The sequence below is a fragment of the Myxocyprinus asiaticus genome, chromosome 7 (genome assembly GCF_019703515.2).
Source record: "Myxocyprinus asiaticus isolate MX2 ecotype Aquarium Trade chromosome 7, UBuf_Myxa_2, whole genome shotgun sequence".
Taxonomy (NCBI): Eukaryota; Metazoa; Chordata; class Actinopteri; order Cypriniformes; family Catostomidae; genus Myxocyprinus; species Myxocyprinus asiaticus.
In genome coordinates this window covers 18,073,164-18,090,324 of record NC_059350.1, presented here as the reverse complement: position 1 = coordinate 18,090,324, position 17,161 = coordinate 18,073,164, and the positions used below count along the sequence as shown (strand labels likewise).

Here is a 17,161-nt window from a genome sequence, read left to right as displayed (position 1 = left end):
TCACCCTAATGTTCACCACAGTGATCCTCAGTATATGTATGTGTGTGAATATACTGTATGTGTATACAGTGTGTAGACGTGTTATTGATCTAAAGGTTTATGTCAACACTGTGATCTTCCACCATTCAGGAATGTTATAATATGTTATGTTGTTTAACTGTCCTTTAACTATTGATTAATGTTTTATCTTTATTTTATTTTTATTTTTTTTTTACATACAACCTCTGTTTTGGCAATATTGTATTATTCACAGTCATGCCAAATAAAGCCATTTTGAATTGAACTGAATTGAATTGAGAGAGAAAAATCTTTGATAGTATTATTATGCCTATTGCTCTGTACGGATGTGAGGTTTGGGGTCCACTCACTCTTTCTCTAGATGGGACAAACACCCCATAGAATCCCTGCATGCAGAATTCTGTAGAAACATTCTAAGAGTTCAGAGAAGAACACCACATAATTTTCATTGGAAAAATGAAAGGAAAAACCAAAGCAAATTGGAATGTTATCGGGACCTAAACAGAACGTATAACCTGGCAGAATATCTCCACACTGTAAGAGATCCAAAATAGAAATGGATCCTCACCAAATACAGGCTCAGCGATCACAGTCTGGCCATAGAAAAAAGGCAGACACAGACAAACATGGCTTCCAAAGGAAGATCAAGTCTGTGCTCACTGTGACACTGGTGAGGTCGAGACAGAGACACACTTTCTTCTTCACTGTGACAAATTTACAGAGGTGGGGGAGGACATTCATGCATCAGTTGCAGCTAAATTCATTTTTGAAGTGCACACCCTCAGAAACCAATCACTGCCTTAATGCACTTTGTTCACAGAATTTTTTATTTTTTATTTTTTTATGTTCATAATGTCTTGTTAAATGCTTGTTTAATTTTATATTGTATAGTGTATATTGTTATTATAGTTTTTATTTTATTTTATTCATTACCTGGCACCTTATTTTAATTATATTTGTATTGTTATTTGTTACTGTTTTATTATTATTATTTGTCTTGTCATTATCTGTTTTGTGTATTAATGCTTTGGCAATAATGTATGTAACACAATCATGCTAATAAAGTGCTTTAAATTGAAACTGAGAGAGAGAGAGAGAGAGAGAGAGAGAGAGAGAGAGAGAGAGAGAGAGAGAGAGAGAGAGAGAGAGACTGGGGGGTACAGTATGTTCATACAGATAGAACAAAGTGATTAATCCCATCATGCAACCCTCCATGAGGAGATTTTGAGGAATTATTAGAGTGGCCTATGTTTGTTGACAGTCTGTATGTGCTCAATCCACGCAGGTATCAAGCACTCAGCAGGCCAGAACTATATACTTGAGCTCTGGACTTTGCACTCTGGACTACAGAACATTGACTGATATGATCATAATTGATAAGATATAACAAAGCAGATTTCACATTTTCAGTTCATTTTTGTTTGAAATTACCTTCAGTGCAAACAATGGTTTAGGAATTGTAACTAGACAAACAGCTATGAATTATTCACTAATAACGATTCTGTTATGGTCTAAAACGTCATAATCAGAGGATAGTGTCACACATAATCCTGCTCTCTCTCTCTCTCTCTCTCTCTCTCACACACACACACACACACACACACACACACACACACACAGAGAGAGAAAGAGAGAGAGAGAGAGAGAGAACGTTTTTCCACTTCAGCCTTAAGAAAGTGAATAGAACGGTGTCAAGTTAAAGTTCGCAAAACTCTGACTCATTCCATTCATAACATTCCATTTTGGAATATCCTACAGGTAAACAATATATAGCATCACATCTACATTTTGCTACTTTTCTTTACTGTAACCCATTTTCATGCAAGACATAGTTATGTTGCTGGAAATGTATGAAGAATTGTTATTTGCAAGTCTTCATGCGTGGCTTGCTAAGAGAGGGGAGAGGTAGGACATAAATGCCTATGCACTTGTGGAAGTGTTAATAACACGTCACCACACGCAATGCCGTGTTTGTTTTTTTTGTTTTTTTACATGCCTTTTTTATTTGCTAATCAATCATGCCGCACGTCCGTGTGTGTTTATTCATATCCGTGTGTGCTTTAACTTGTGCACACAAAACGATCCGCCCAGGACATATGTAGGGCTGTCTTTTTAACACCTTTTTTTCGATCAGAAACCGGACAGTGGGAGTTTAATTGAATAAGGGGGAGAGAGAGAGAGAGAGAGAGACGTAGCCATTCAGGCTGTGGAGTATTTATTTATTTGTGCTAGCTCCCTTTTTCTTTATTCTTTCCTGCTCATTTTTCCAAAATGAGGTTAAAAGTTGGATTTCTCCTTCGAAGTTTATTGGTCATCGGCACATTTTTGGGGCTGGTTTTGCTTTGGTCTTCCCTGACACCGAAAGCAGGTGACGATGACCCGTTTGCAGCCGGAATGGTAAAGTATCGCTTTAATGGACGTTAGTTCTCGTGATACGTGTTTGTTTTCACTGCGTTTGACGTGTTGATAATGCAATCCTGTGTTAGTATTCAGGACACTCGGCTAGAATGATGATTAGCATGCTAACTGCTGCGGTTGTCATGGAGACGAGTAGCTAGATCGACTGACCGCTGATTTTTATTTTTTTACAACTAGACATAATTTATATTTGTCATACAGAAACGTTTTTCCATTTAAATCAAACATTCAGATCTGGCGGTAAGCTGCTAGCATAGAGCTAAATGTCGTCTCTTTACATCCTCATGGGCAGCAAAAACCCGGAAGGTCTGTACTTTACGGTTTGCTTATCACGAATCATTGAAGTGAAAACAGTATCTTTGCTTTTTTGACTTAAGTGATTCAAAACTGTTTTCACTCTGCTGTGCTGATCTGTCCAATATTGTAAATCTATCTAGATTTACTGCATCACATATAGATATGAGTGACTCAAAAAGGGGTCTTGCATGTAGAGTTAGGGGTCGATATACTCAGTTTACTGCTAGCAGTGAATTAAAGGCCGAATATTAGCCAGAGATAAGTAATTGGACACCAACACACACTTCTATACTTTAAGAAGACATGTAAGCGACCATACTGAATGACACGTGGAACACTTGACATCAATTTTTGTCACTGCCCACAATAGAGAAAGTGTCACTAAACAGTATGCGGTTCCTTTGGTATGACATTGTAATTTAAAGGTGCACTCAGTAATTTTTTCCTCATTAAAAAGTTTACCTCCCAAAGACATAAATTGTAATTTGGCAATGTATGTAGGAAATCATGATCACTCACATTAAAATGAAGACTCCAGCCATATCAGAAACCATATAAAAGCTGTTTTATTCTACATGGAGAGGGTCCGCACATGGGGGCTGCCATTTTAGAATCACATGACCAGCCAAATACTACTTGCTTAATCTCAGTAACCATCCTGTTATTTGACGCAATCACTCATTGATTTAAATAATGATGGCTGACTGTGAATACTACATTTCTACAATGGCATCTGAAACTGAAAACTATTGATTTTAAATGATGCTGCATCCAAGCGTCTAGGTGTCAGTGTAAGTCCAAGATGACACAAAGACAAAAGTTACTGAGTGCACCTTTAAGGAATGTTCCAGGTTTAATACAAGTTAAGCTCAATCGACAGTGTACAGTAAGGCACTCTGGATGGAAGTGAATAAACATTAAAGTACATAAACAATTAAAAACACACTGTTTCAAAAGTATAACCACAAGACATAAACTTTATTTGTGTTAACATTATTTTTTTACTGTCATTAAATCAGAGATTTATTACTGTTTAATCATTTACCAGAATATAGGGTATGACAACGAAGTTTGACATAGCTTTACACTGATAAGGTATTATATATAACACTAAAATAATGTCAACGCTAGTGCTGTCAGTCGGTTAAAATTTTCAATCATGATTAATCGCATAATTTTTTTATAATTTTTTTATATTTAATCGCAGATAAGTAGTAAAATTTGTACTTTTAATTAACCATTTAATGTTCTTTTTAACTTTTTAATTAACTCTAAATGTACTTTTATTCCTGTCAAAATGCATTTATTTGCTTTTTAGGAAAGAAAACAAAATAATATGTAACAATATAGTGCAGTGTAGCGACACGGTCCCATTCATTTTCAATTAGAGCACAGCGATTTCCGGCGACACAAGCTGCTGCGACCGTTGGCGACAGAGTTCGCCATGGCAAGCAACAAGACAAGTTGAGAAATTGTTTACTTTATGCAGATGATGAGTGATGTTCACAAGCGACTGCCAATGAGGTTGTAAAATTGGACATAACTTTATATAGATAAGGTATTATAACACTAAAATAAAGTTAACACGTATAATGTTTACGTCTTGCGGCTAAACTTTTGAAACAATCTTGTTTTCATTTACTCCTTTCAATAGGAAATATTGGTTTTTCTTTTGCATATTTAGTGCTTATTTAAATGTTTACTTGTGAAATTGTTCATATGGCCTCTGTTAATATTTGTATATGGATAGACTTGGTATAATTGAAAACTACTAGAAAATACCATCACCACAGTTTCCTCTGTGTCTCATAGTTTTGTCTTATTACAGGCAGGAAGAGATGCAGGTAAACTCTTGCAGCCCAATCCTCCTAATAATGACATGGCTGACCAGTTCAAGCCGGTCGTTCCTTGGCCCCACGTCGAAGGAGTTGAGGTTGACCTGGAGTCTATTCGTCAGAAAAATGGTGATAAGCCAAACCCTGGATTTAAAGCCCAGAACCAGCAGAATGTCATCCAGAAGCAATACGTCACCTTCAAGCCCCACACCAATGTGTACAGTGAACCTGTGTTGAAGACGGGGATTCTGGGCAACTTTGAGCTTAAAGAACCTGAGCCTCATGGGGTTCAGGGTGGACCAGGGGAGGGCAGCAAAACATTTGTGCTTGGACCAGAGTACAAAGATGGCGTTCAGGCCAGCATCAGGGAATTTGGCTTTAACATGGTAGCCAGTGACATGATCTCACTAGATCGCACAGTGGGCGACTTGAGGCATGAAGAGTAAGTATGAGGACGCAAGTCACTCTAATTGCGAATGCATGTGGGTGTGGTGGTAACAAGTTTGTTAGACAACTGCGCCTAATGGTTTTGTTTTGCATTGTTTCAAAAGCTTTTTGCCTTATGTAGTATTTACCACCTGATCCTATTTTGGTTTAGGATGTGTTGAACTGATGGATTTGAATACCTCTCATTTTACTAATGTTTTTTTTTCTCAGACAACACATAATATAGATAGTCAGGTTTGACGTGTTGGTTTTCTTTGTGTTTGTGTGGTCAAACCTACATTGATAAAACGATAAGACCACACCTTTTCAAGCAAGCAATTTTAATGGCATAATAGATGGCAAATTACTGATTTTATTTTTTGAAGCTCTTTGGTGTACCATGTAAATACAATGTTATATGTCAGTTCAGTACAAGGTATATGCAGTGTGCTACACTGTATCACTAAAGCTCCAGATATTACATAGAATCAGGATTATGGCCATAATTTAGCCACTCAAATGTTGTTTGACCACATCACATGTAAATCATAAGCCACAGTCTCTCATTCACTCCCTCCCAGCTGGAAAGTTGGATTATCTGTCTGAAACTACCCAAGGTATTACCAACAGTTCCAACCTCATCTTTGACTTGGGCATCCAGTTTGGACATGCATTCCATTGCTTTGCAGGGTTTCTTTTATGACATAATTGTAATATGGTAGTTGGAATGGAGTTATTTTCTATGGCCTACTGCCAAACAGGAAGAAAGCACCATACCTTCAATCACACGCCCCCTCACCAAAACCCAACCCTCCACAGACATGTCAGCAAACCTGAACGGTCAAAATGATTCAGAGGCAGGAAGTGTTTTTGATTGACTGGTTTTCTGATTGGTTAAAAAAGAGCAGGCCACTCCCCTGACTCTTTTTTGAGGATAGAGCTATTACAGAAAAAAGTGTGATTTCTCAGGACACATTTAAATTTGTCAGCTAGTAGAGGAATTTTATGCTTTGTATTAACAAAAATCACTTGCAGCACATTTAAGCAGGGACTAAAAACAAATGTTTATCTTTTCTGTCCATTTTAAGCAGAAACTGTATTTTTTGTTCCATTTTTGGCATTCATTGGCCTCCTTTGCAAATGGTAGCTAAGGATATGCAGGGATAGTCGTTATTTGGTTAACCATTTGACATGTCTGTATTCAAATACTAAAATCGCTCGGTTATTCTACATGTGAAATAGAGGTCTTCAGCCCTATCTGAGCACAATGATACCTGACAAACCATCAGGTTTCGGGCCATTTTCGGGTCAGTTTTTCAAGTGTAGGGTAAATCTGCTCTGTTTTTGCATTTTTGACCATCGAACTGCATCTAATTTTTAAGTCAAGTTATTTTTATGTGTATAGCGCTTTTCACAATGCACATCGTTTTAAAGCAGCTTTAAGAAAATTATTCTTTTATGTCTGTAATTTCCTTTACAGTGTCTCGTGCAAGACCGCCACATTTCTTTAGACACCTTGTCAATTTAAAAACAACTTTAATTTTTATAAATGCATCTGAAGACACCTGCATTCTGTTTCATTTGCTGGGTCTAGATTTTTAGCGCAGGTGTCACAAAGATTTGACTTCTGAAAAAATTCAGGTTTCAAAAAGGACTTGTGACTGTTATCAAAGACTATCTAGCAAGTCAGTCCAGTAGCGGCCATCTTTGGTATGCTCTCGGAAAGCTATTTCCAGTCATGAAAGTGCAGCTCCAGTCTACTTGAATGGGGAAACACCGAAATCTCCAAAACGGTTTGTCAAGATTACGAACATATGTTTTTTTTTTAATTAGCAGTAAAATCTGATAACAATTGCATCATTAATTGTGCTTCTTTACCTCAGATTTAGCTAAAAAACTCAATTTTATAGCTAATGCGCATGCTTGTTCTCGAGTTGTTTGACAGGTGATGTCTGTATCTAAAAGGTGATTGGCTCTTTTACCTGTAAGGCGGGACATCCTTTCTACATCTGTTGACTGTTGGACGTTCCAATTTCCCCCATTGCTTTTAATAATAGAAGTAGCCAGTCTCTGCTAAATAGTCTCTGGTAGATGCAGAATATGTATAGCTTTAAAGAGGTCATGAAATGGAGAATAAAATTTTCCGTGATATTTAGACATATAAGAGGTAACTGTACTATAAAACCATACTGTACATTTCAGAACTCAAACTTCCTCCCCAGTCTAAAAAGAGCATTTATAGTTGCCACCCTGCTAAAACATCTAGTTTTGAAATCTGTCTGTTCTTGATGTCACGAAACATTGCTCATTTGTATTTAAACATGTCTCAACATACGTCATTGCACCCTTGGCCCCTCCCACTGGCGTGCAGGTCAAGAGAGCAGGCCTTGTGTTGCTAACTGTTCCAAACATAACACCAAAGCGGACTATTTTGGATTATTTTTGAATATATTCATGCACTAGACAGACATCTTTGACCGTATGATACGTACATATCCCGTGCCGCTTTAAAAAGACGTGGTGTCAAGTTACAACTCTGAAAGGGAGAGGCAATTCTCTTTCATTCAGCTGCTGCCTGTGCTGCTCTGAGCACAAACACGTCATGGAGGCCCATCTGCTCTATTTTTAATTGTTGTATGTGAACATAGGACGTCTTTGACCATTTCACCATTCTTTGGACTAAGATGTGTTTGGGTTTTTTTCTGCTCATGTCAGTGTTGATTGTTTGTAAACAGTCATAATACGATTCAAGCTTTGCAAAAGAACTGTTATTGAAGGATGGGGCAGTTAAAAAACACTTCAAAATGTAAGTAAACTGTTTCATTCATTAATATTTCAAATGTCATGACTGTTTGATAGTTTATGGTGCTGAGTGTTAACAGTTGTGCTTGAGATGAACAGTTTAATATATTCAGATGCAATGTGTTGAATGTGCATTATGTGTAAACCCTGCAATTATGTTTTATAACAAAAACATTGTTTTATGTTCTTCCGATTGAGTTTGCTGAATTTGAGGGGCTGCATGATGTTAGCCAATCGTAACAGTGAAGTTATGTTGAAGTTATGTTTATTACGTTGAAGTTTTGAGGAGGCACTTAGGGCCAAAAACAGGGTGGAAAATGATCGTATATTACTAAATTGTGACTGTTTTGGTGCAAAAAAAAAACTTTCATAACATTATCATTGGACCTCCAGGAAGATAATAAAATTATAAAAAATTGCATTTAATAAGGACACCTACATTTTCCCTAAGGTAAATAATGTAAATAACTTTATTTAAAATTAATTCATTTTTGCATTGATTCAGGTTAATGTAGAAGTAAATTAAGAGTTCACATATTGTGAATGTAAAAAAGTCTGCAAAGTTTCAAAAATCAAAGTGCACGACAAATGGAGTTATTGACTCCCAGAAGAAAGAACCTATTCTGAACACCTGAAAGGAATCTCCAGACTTACTTCCTGTACTAACCTACTTAATTTGGTAACAAAAAACCCGCCTCTAGTCTTCATTGGCTGCTCGCGAACAGCTTTAACCCGCCCTCAAACACTACACTAAGCGGTAGACCAATCACAACTGACTGGGACATCTGACCAATTAGAGCAGAGTAGACTCTCTGAAAGGAGGAGTTTAGAATGAATCCTTTAGAACGGATCGTTGAACGAGCCGTTTTTGACACGGGAAAAAAAAGGTAATGCTGCAATTTAAATTATGAGCAAATGAAAGTATTTTTTGAACTTGGATGCATGTAAATCTATTGTATTAGACCTTTAAAACAAAATTAGGCACGTTTAAAAACCATAATAGGTGCTCTTTAATCCTGCTGCTGTGTAATTTAACTTAAAATTCCACTTTATGAGCACATTTTACTGCAAATTTCTCTGTTTATGGAAATCTCCAATTCATTTCTATGAGAAGTTCTTTAAAGCTTGTCAGAGTGAGCAGCAGTACCCAAGGGTGGGTGGAGCTTTATAGTTGGTGACTATGCAGTGATTCCAATTTTTGTCAAAGGATGTCACTGTTCACACATTAGTGGTCTCTTAAACAGTGCTATGCTGTGCTGCAGTTTATATTCCAGTCATGCCTTGCTTACAAAACAAACACTTTGCAGTAAGATATCAGTCAAATGTTGAAATTAATCTTCCATGCTTTACATAAAGGGACAAGTCCAGTATTCTCTGAGGACTTCTGTGTGCAAGTGTATGTGTTTCTGTTTGCATGAGTCACTGTATGTCAATTAGGACAGTTAAGGACTCAATTGTGGCTCACAGTTAAGAGATTTAGGAACAGAAAATGACATAGGTATGCATTTCACTAGCAGGATGAGCAGGCTTGTTTGTTATCTGCATGTTCTGAACATTTTTTTTTTTTTTTTTAACAGTTTCTTTAAGTGAGAAAGCTTATTTATGTAGAGTATCAGTCAAAGGACAAATGTACTCATTCTTTATTATTACTATGTTTCTCATTTTAGATTAATAGTAAAGTCATCAAAACTAGGAAATGATAGCAATGGAAATCTGTGAATTATATAGCGATTGAAATATATATATATATATATATATATATATATATATATATATATATATATATATATATATATATATAATGTTTATTATAATTTTTTAAACATTACAGATTAGAGCTCTGCACACTCTCAACCAGTTTAATAAGGTATCCACCTGGGATGCTTTTCAGACCGTATTGAAAGAGTTGCCATGTATGCTTGGCACTTGTTGGCTGCTTTTCCTTCACAATCTGGTCAAACTCATCCATTTAAATCAAACAAACAAACAAAAAATAATGAACATTTTAGATTGTAAATAAATTCATAAAGAGGTAAAATAATAATAATAATAATTTTTAAGCATTAAAGCATGAACCTTTAGATGAAAAGGTTTTTAAGATAATGAGAAACATAAAAAAGTCAAATATTCAGTTAAGTGTGTCCAAACCAGCTTTCTTCTTTCTTGCACAGAGATTCGGTATTAAAAGTTGTTAAAACGTGGCTAAAGAGTATCTTTATTTTAACGTTTAGAAGAACAGTTAACATGAGACGGCATTAGCAAGTTTATGAGTAGTGCAACACACCCCTGATATCCAGTGAGATTGAACGTCAAGAGAGTTAGTTGCTCTTCCAGTTGAGTAGCTTTACTGTGCCATGTAACACAGTTAGGCCTTTATGACATTGCACAGGCGGGAACATTGAAACCTATATCCGGCAATGAAAAAAAAAAACTAAACCATGTCAAAAGAAAGCAGTACTCTGGCTTAGTGGGTTGCAGGCTCGTGCAGGAAATCTGTATGGTGTTGTGAGGGAAATGAGTGTGTGTTTTATACAATAGTGCATAAATACAATCTAGCCCATACCACATGTGAATTCTTGGCTTATGTTTGCCTGTGTCACATTTGCTGTAGGGACCAGGGGTTAGTTCAGGGGTGTCCAAACTTTTTCTAAATGCAGAAAAAAATAAGGTGCCGCGGGCCGCATCGCTGTATTAATTAAAAAAATGGCTAGAAGCTACTAGATTGCCACTGTGCATAAACTTTATATTGTACGTTTAATATTATGCAAGTTTTAATCATAATTTGTGCTCTATGGTGTGCTTGTGTAGGCCCTACATGTAAATAAAGGATAGGGTTTTTCACTCACAAAGAACTCTTATAATGGAACAGTGATGCATCTTATACAAAATATTATACTCATTTATTCACATTTTTATCTTTTTTGACATCCATTCTATGGCACTGCAAAGAACATAGATATGCTACTGAGTGTTGGGTGTGACCCATCACAATAATCAGAATCAGATTACATTTTATCACTTTATGAAGTGATGCAAGGAATTACTCTTTATTTTTCAAGGAATTACTCTTTATAGCTATAGAATTATAACTTCTGTTCTGTTGTTACTTGTGTTACAAATACAATTTTAATTTGATAAAAATGATTGCGCTTCATTTTATTTTGTAGATGTGCATGTGCAAGTGTTTTAAGCGCTCTCTTCTACAGTACATTATATCCTCACTCAAATGGAGCTGGGAACCCCCTGAATCATTTTTCTTGTTTCAACGAAATATCAGAAAGAACAAATTAAATACAGTATACTTCCCAGTGCTACAGAGGACGTTCTGGAAGAGTATGCTCAGTTCGCGCTCAATAAACTCTGTTCAGCAGCTCACACAACAGCAGCTCGACTCAGTTGTATGATGTGAGGTATCGGGACATTTTAACAAGAACAAGTATATGAGTAAAGGATCTAACCTGATGTCAGTCCTTTAATAAATGCATAATTCTTTCTGCGGGGAGCTTCATCCTTGGAAATAATAAGTATTCCAAACTCCCGTTGAACTCCGCCAGTGGATGAAGCTGGTGACGCCATAGAACATACTAGTGGAGATGATGCACATGATAGCGACATCCAGCACACAGAATATGAATTTCAGATAATTTCTTCATAGTGGGCCTAATTCTGATCAATTACTAAAGTCTTTCGTGGGCCACATTGGAGCAGTCGGAGGGCCGCAGATGGCCCGCAGGCCAGACTTTGGACACCCCAGGGTTAGTTCAAACACATTGTACAATCTGCTCAAGCCGTTTACTTTAAAAATTCTGTTTTCCACTATTTAAAGGAATATTCTGGGTTCAATACAAGCTCAATTGACAGCATTCGTGGCATAATCCAACAATCATCCATGCGATTATCTAATCAGCCAATCATGTGGCAGCAGTGCAGTGCATAAAATCATTCAGATACGGGTCAGGAGTTTTAGTTAATGTTCACATCAACCATCAGAATGGGGAAAAATGTGATCTCAGTGATTATGACCGTAGTATGATTGTTGGTGCCAGATGGGCTGGTTTGAATATTTGTGTAACTGCTGATCTCCTGGGATTTTCATGCACAGCAGTCTCTAGAATTTACTCAGAGTGGTGCCAAAAACAAAAAACATCCAGTGAGGGGCAGTTCTGCAGATGGAAACGCCTTGTTGATAAGAGAGGTCAACAGAGAATGGCCAGACTGATTCGAACTGACAAAGTCTACGGTAACTCAGATAACGTCATGGTTACTGGTGTAACCTCCGTTCCCTGATGGAGGGAACGAGACGTTGGTGTCGATGTAGTGACACTAGGGGTCACTCTTGGGAGCCCGAGACACCTCTGGTCTTTGATAAAAGGCCAATGAAAATTGGCGAGTGGTATTTGCATGCCACTCCCCCGAACATACGGGTATAAAAGGAGCTGGTATGCAACCACTCATTCAGGTTTTACGCTGAGGAGCCGATATAAGGTCCGGCCATTTCAGCGGGTAGTTCAGCGTTGTGGCAGGAGGGACCAACGTCTCGTTCCCTCCATCAGGGAACGGAGGTTACACCAGTAACCATGACGTTCCCTATCTGTCACTCACTCGACGTTGGTGTCGATGTAGTGACACTAGGGGTCCCTATACAAAACGCCACAAGGCTGAACTGTGTTACGTGAACTGGCGGTGTGTGGTGGGCAGACTTGCTGTGTGCCTCATAGCCAGCACACCAGGTCGACACGTAACCTCCCCCAACACAGTTATGAGTGTCGAACGGCCCTTTTTGGGGACAAGTCGACTACCCAGAGATAGAGACAGGCTTAACCCAGTCATGGCCTCTTTCCCCTTCTCTTTTTCCACTCCCTAAAAAAGAAGGGGGATTATCCGACTGGGCCGCCAGGTCTAGTCGGGGGGTGTCCCTCCCAAGGGGAGGACACCGCGGAGACCACACCTCGCCCCAAGAGAGGGGGGATATTTAAGTGGAAGAATACATCACATGGTCTTTCCAACCATGTGGAGAGCCTTCAAGGTAGATCCTACCCAATGGGGGAGGAGTTACTACAACATGGAGACTGAGGGGCTCTGCCCAAGGAAGACGCAGTTTGCCAGTAGGGAAACGAACTAGCGGAAGATATAGATCGCATGGGGTTAGCCTTACAGGGAACCGCCACATGCGGAGCACCTACCCCAGAACCGGGCTCTTAGTTAGCGCGTGTATTGGGCCGGCAGCGAGTCTCTCCGAAAACTCGACTGCCACAGGGCTCGGAGGAAGTCAACCAGGGAACAACCTTTGTGAACACTACTGGGAATTAACAGCGCACGTCTTCAGCTCAAAAGGAGGTGGAAGGCGCTATGTGCAAGCGATACACCCGGCCGGATATCCCGGGCTTATCCGCTTGTGTTGCGTGCCACTACCTGAGACGAAACCGGTTCCACCCGGAGGTTGTAGAACCTTGCAAAGGTGTTGGGTGTTGCCCAGCCCGCTGCTCTGCAATGTCTGTTAGAGAGGCACCTCTGGCCAGGGCCCAAGAAGCCGCTACACCACGAGTAGAATGGGCTCGTAGCCCTACCGGGGGTGGCATGTTTTGGGCGAGACATGCCATAGTTATGGCGTCAATGAGCCAGTGGGCGATCCTCTGCTTGGAGACAGCGCTTCCTTTCCGCTGTGCACCGAAGCAGACAAAGAGCTGCTCAGAGAGTCTAAAGCTCTGCGTGCGATCCAAATAGATGCGCAAAGCGCGCACCGGACACAGCAACGCCAGGGCTGGGTCTGCCTCCTCCTGGGGCAGCGCTTGCAGGTTCACCACCTGGTCTCTAAAAGGAGTGGTGGGAACCTTGGGCACATAGCCCGGTCGGGGGTCTCAGGATCACGTGAGAATAGCCCGGACCGAACTCCAGGCACGTTTCGCTGACAGAGAACGCTTGCAGGTCACCTACCCTCTTGATGGAAGTGAGCGCAGTCAGGAGGGCAGTCTTCAAGGAGAGTGCCTTAAGCCCGGCTGACTGCAAAACTCAAAGGGGGCTCTCTGTAGACCCTGAAAAACTACAGAGGTCCGATGAGGGAACAAGGCGTGGCCTGGAGGGATTCAGCCTCCTGGCGCCTCTTAGGAACCTGATGATCAGATCATGCTTCCCTAAGGACTCACCGTCGACTGCGTCATGGTGTGCTGCTATGGCAGCAATGTACACCTTCAAGGTGGAAGGGGACAGCCTCCCTTCCAACCTCTCTTGCAGGAAGGAAAGCACTGATCTGACTGCGCACCTCTGGGGGTCTTCCTGATGGGAAGAACACTACTTAGCGAACAGACACCACTTAAAGGCATACAGGCGCCTCGTAGAGGGAGCCCTAGCCTGAGTGAATGTGTCTACCAACGCAGGTGGGAGACAGCTTAGGTCTTCCGTGTCCCGTCCAGGGGCCAGACATGGAGATTCCAGAGGTCTGGGCATGGGTGCCGGATGGTGCCCCTTCCCTGAGAAAGAAGGGCCTTTCTCAGGGGAATTTGCCCGGGGGGAGCTGTCACGAGGAGCGTGAGGTCCGAGCACCACGTCTGGGCGGGCCAGTAGGGTGCTTACCAGGACGACCTTCTCCTTGTCCTCCCTGACCTTGCACAGGGTCTGTGCGAGCAGGCTCACTGGGGAAAATGCATATTTGCGAATGCCAGGGGACCAGCTGTGTGCCAGCGCGTCTATGCCGAGGAAGGCCTCGGTGAGGGCGTACCAGAGCGGGCAGTGGGAGGATTCTTGGGAGGCGAACAGGTGCACCTGTGCCTGACTGAATCGATTCCAAATCAGCTGGACCACCTGAAGGTGGAGTCTCCACTCTCCCTTGAGGGTAACCTGTTGTTACGGCGCGTCCGCCGAAGTGTTGAGGTTGCCCGGGATGTGAGTGGCTTGCAGCGACTTGGTGCTGCTAACTCCATTGGAGGAGACAGCGGGCGAGTTATGACATACAGCGGGAGCGCAGACCGCCTTGGCGGTTGACATATGCTACCGCTGCCGTGCTGTCTGTCCGAACTAGCACGTGCTTGCCCTGGATCAACGGCCGGAACCTCCGCAGGGCGAGCAGAATTGCCAGTAACTCGAGGCAGTTGATGTGCCAACGCAGCTGCGGACCCGTCTAGAGGCCGGCAGCTGCGTGCCCGTTGCCAACAGTGCCCCGGCCCATTTTGGAGGCGTCTGTCGTGACCACGACGCGCCTGGAGACCAGTTCTAGCGGAACACCTGCTCGTGGAAACAAGAGGTCGGTCCAAGGGCTGAAAAGACGGTGACAGACCGACGTAATGGCCACGCGGTGTGTCCCGTGGCGCCATGCCCGTCTCGGGACTCGAGTCTGGAGCCAGTGCTGAAGCGGCCTCATATGCATCAACCCGAGCGGGGTGGCCACCGCCGAGGACGCCATATGCCCCAGGAGCCTCTGAAAATGTTTCAGTGGAACCGCTGTTTTCTGTTTGAACGCCTTCAAACAGGCCAGCACCGACTGGGCGCGCTCGTTCGTAAGGTGCGCCGTCAAGGAGACTGAGTCCAACTCCAAACCGAGAAAAGAGATGCTCTGAACCGGGAGGAGCTTGCTCTTTTCCCAGCTGACCCGAAGCCCTAGTCGGCTGAGGTGTGAGAGCCCCAGGTCCCTGTGTGCGTATAACCCGTCTCGAGAGTGAGCTAGGATTAGCCAGTCATCGAGATAGTTGAGAATGCGAATGCCCACCTCCCTCAACGGGGCAAGGGCAGCCTCGCGATCTTCGTAAAGACGCGAGGAGACAGGGACAGGCCGAAAGGGAGGACTTGTACCGATACGCCTGACCCTCGAACGCAAACCGCAGGAAGGGTCTGTGTCGAGGAAGGAGAGACGTGAAAGTACGCATCCTTCGGGTCTACCGCCGCGAACCAATCTTGATGCCGGACGCTCGCTAGAATGCGTCTTTGCGTCAGCATCTTGAACGGGAGTCTGTGTAAGGCCCGGTTCAGTACTCGCAGGTCCAAGATTGGCCGCAACCCACTGCCTTTTTTCCGGTACAATGAAGTAGGGGCTGTAAAACCCCCTCTTCATCTCGGCTGGAGGGACAGGTTCTATCGCGTTCTTCCGTAGGAGGGTAGCGATCTCCGCGCAAGGTAGCAGCGTTTCCATCTTTCACCAAGGTGAAGTGGACACCGCTGGACCTGGGCGGATGCCCAGCGAAGTGAATCGTGCAGCCGAGTCGGACGGTCCAGACCAGCCCTCGCGACGTACTGGAAAGCGCAAGCCATGCACCCGAGTTCCACGCAAGGGGGACCAAAGGGACAACGTCATCGGATGTACCGGCGGGTGGGGCCTTGCGGCGGGGCGGAGCTTGAGGTGCCACACCACATCGTGGCCGTGCTGAGTCCGAGGACATCGAAGCACTTACCTGGCTCCTTGTGACCACCCCCGGAACAGCCTGGGACGGGGGAGGAAGAGGCCTGTCCTCATGACCCGTGGAGACTGCCACATCGGGGGCGGATTTGTGCCACAGCTGGGCGCTCAGGGCGGGAGACCGCCGCTGGAGCGCCAACCTGCCAAATGGAGTGGTGGACGGTGATCGTGATGCCAGCCGTACACACCGAATATGTGACCCAGGGAACAAGGAAACCACTCTTGCGGAGCTCTTGAGTACTGCAGCCACTTGGGCATGCAGCGCAATTAAATGCAAAAGGTAACAAAAAGAAGATCTGCTTACCAGCTCCAGAGCAGCGGATTTCGTTGTCCCTGGGTCGCCCGTCTCAGGGGCGCTTCGAAGACCTCCGTGGGTTCTTCGGTGCCGGCTGTGAGACGGGTGGCGTCGGCTTCCTGCAGTGGGCTCCACGCCGGGGCCGGGCCGGAGGGGCGGGCTGCGGCGGAGCCGGTGCAGTCACCGCAGGGGGACGCCCTCGGCAATGAGTAGATGGGGGGATCTTGAGCCACGCCGGGGCAGAACAAGCCGGTTAACATCCATCTACTGCTCTACCATCGAGAACTGCTGGGCAAAGTCCTCGACAGTGTCGCCGAATAGGCCCGCCTGGAAAATGGGGGCAGCAAGGAATCGTGTCCTGTCGGCCTCACCCATCTCGACCAGGTTGAGCCAAAGGTGGCGCTCCTGGACCGCTAGTGTGGCCATCGTCTGCCCGGGAGACCGCGCCGTGACCTCCGTCGCTCGGAGAGCGAGGTCGGTCGCCGAGCGCAGTTCCTGCATCAATCCCGGGGCGGAACTACCCTCGTGCAGTTCCTTTAGCGCCTTGGCGGACTTGCAGGAGAGCCATGGCGTGCAGGGCGGAGGCGGCTTGTCCAGCAGCGCCGTAGGCTTTGACCGTCAGAGACGACGTAAACCTACAGGCCTTGGACGGGGGCTTTGGGCACCCACGCCAGGTGGCGGCGCTCT

At 43.4% G+C, this 17,161-nt stretch overlaps 1 protein-coding gene across 2 annotated transcripts in view; it reads left to right on the top strand.

The window, feature by feature from the left end:
- Positions 1–2,026: 2,026 nt before the first annotated feature.
- The window catches only part of galnt7 (UDP-N-acetyl-alpha-D-galactosamine: polypeptide N-acetylgalactosaminyltransferase 7), a 32,827-nt gene continuing 17,692 nt past the window's right edge, over positions 2,027–17,161 (top strand). Inside the window, exons 1-2 of one of the 2 annotated variants that reach the window (XM_051702936.1) lie at positions 2,027–2,415; positions 4,562–5,010. In XM_051702936.1, coding sequence (XP_051558896.1) covers positions 2,290–2,415; positions 4,562–5,010 — 575 coding nt within the window. In that variant the 5' untranslated portion in view covers positions 2,027–2,289. The remainder of the gene's footprint in view (positions 2,416–4,561; positions 5,011–17,161) is intronic. The other variant, XM_051702935.1, reaches the window with a different exon arrangement.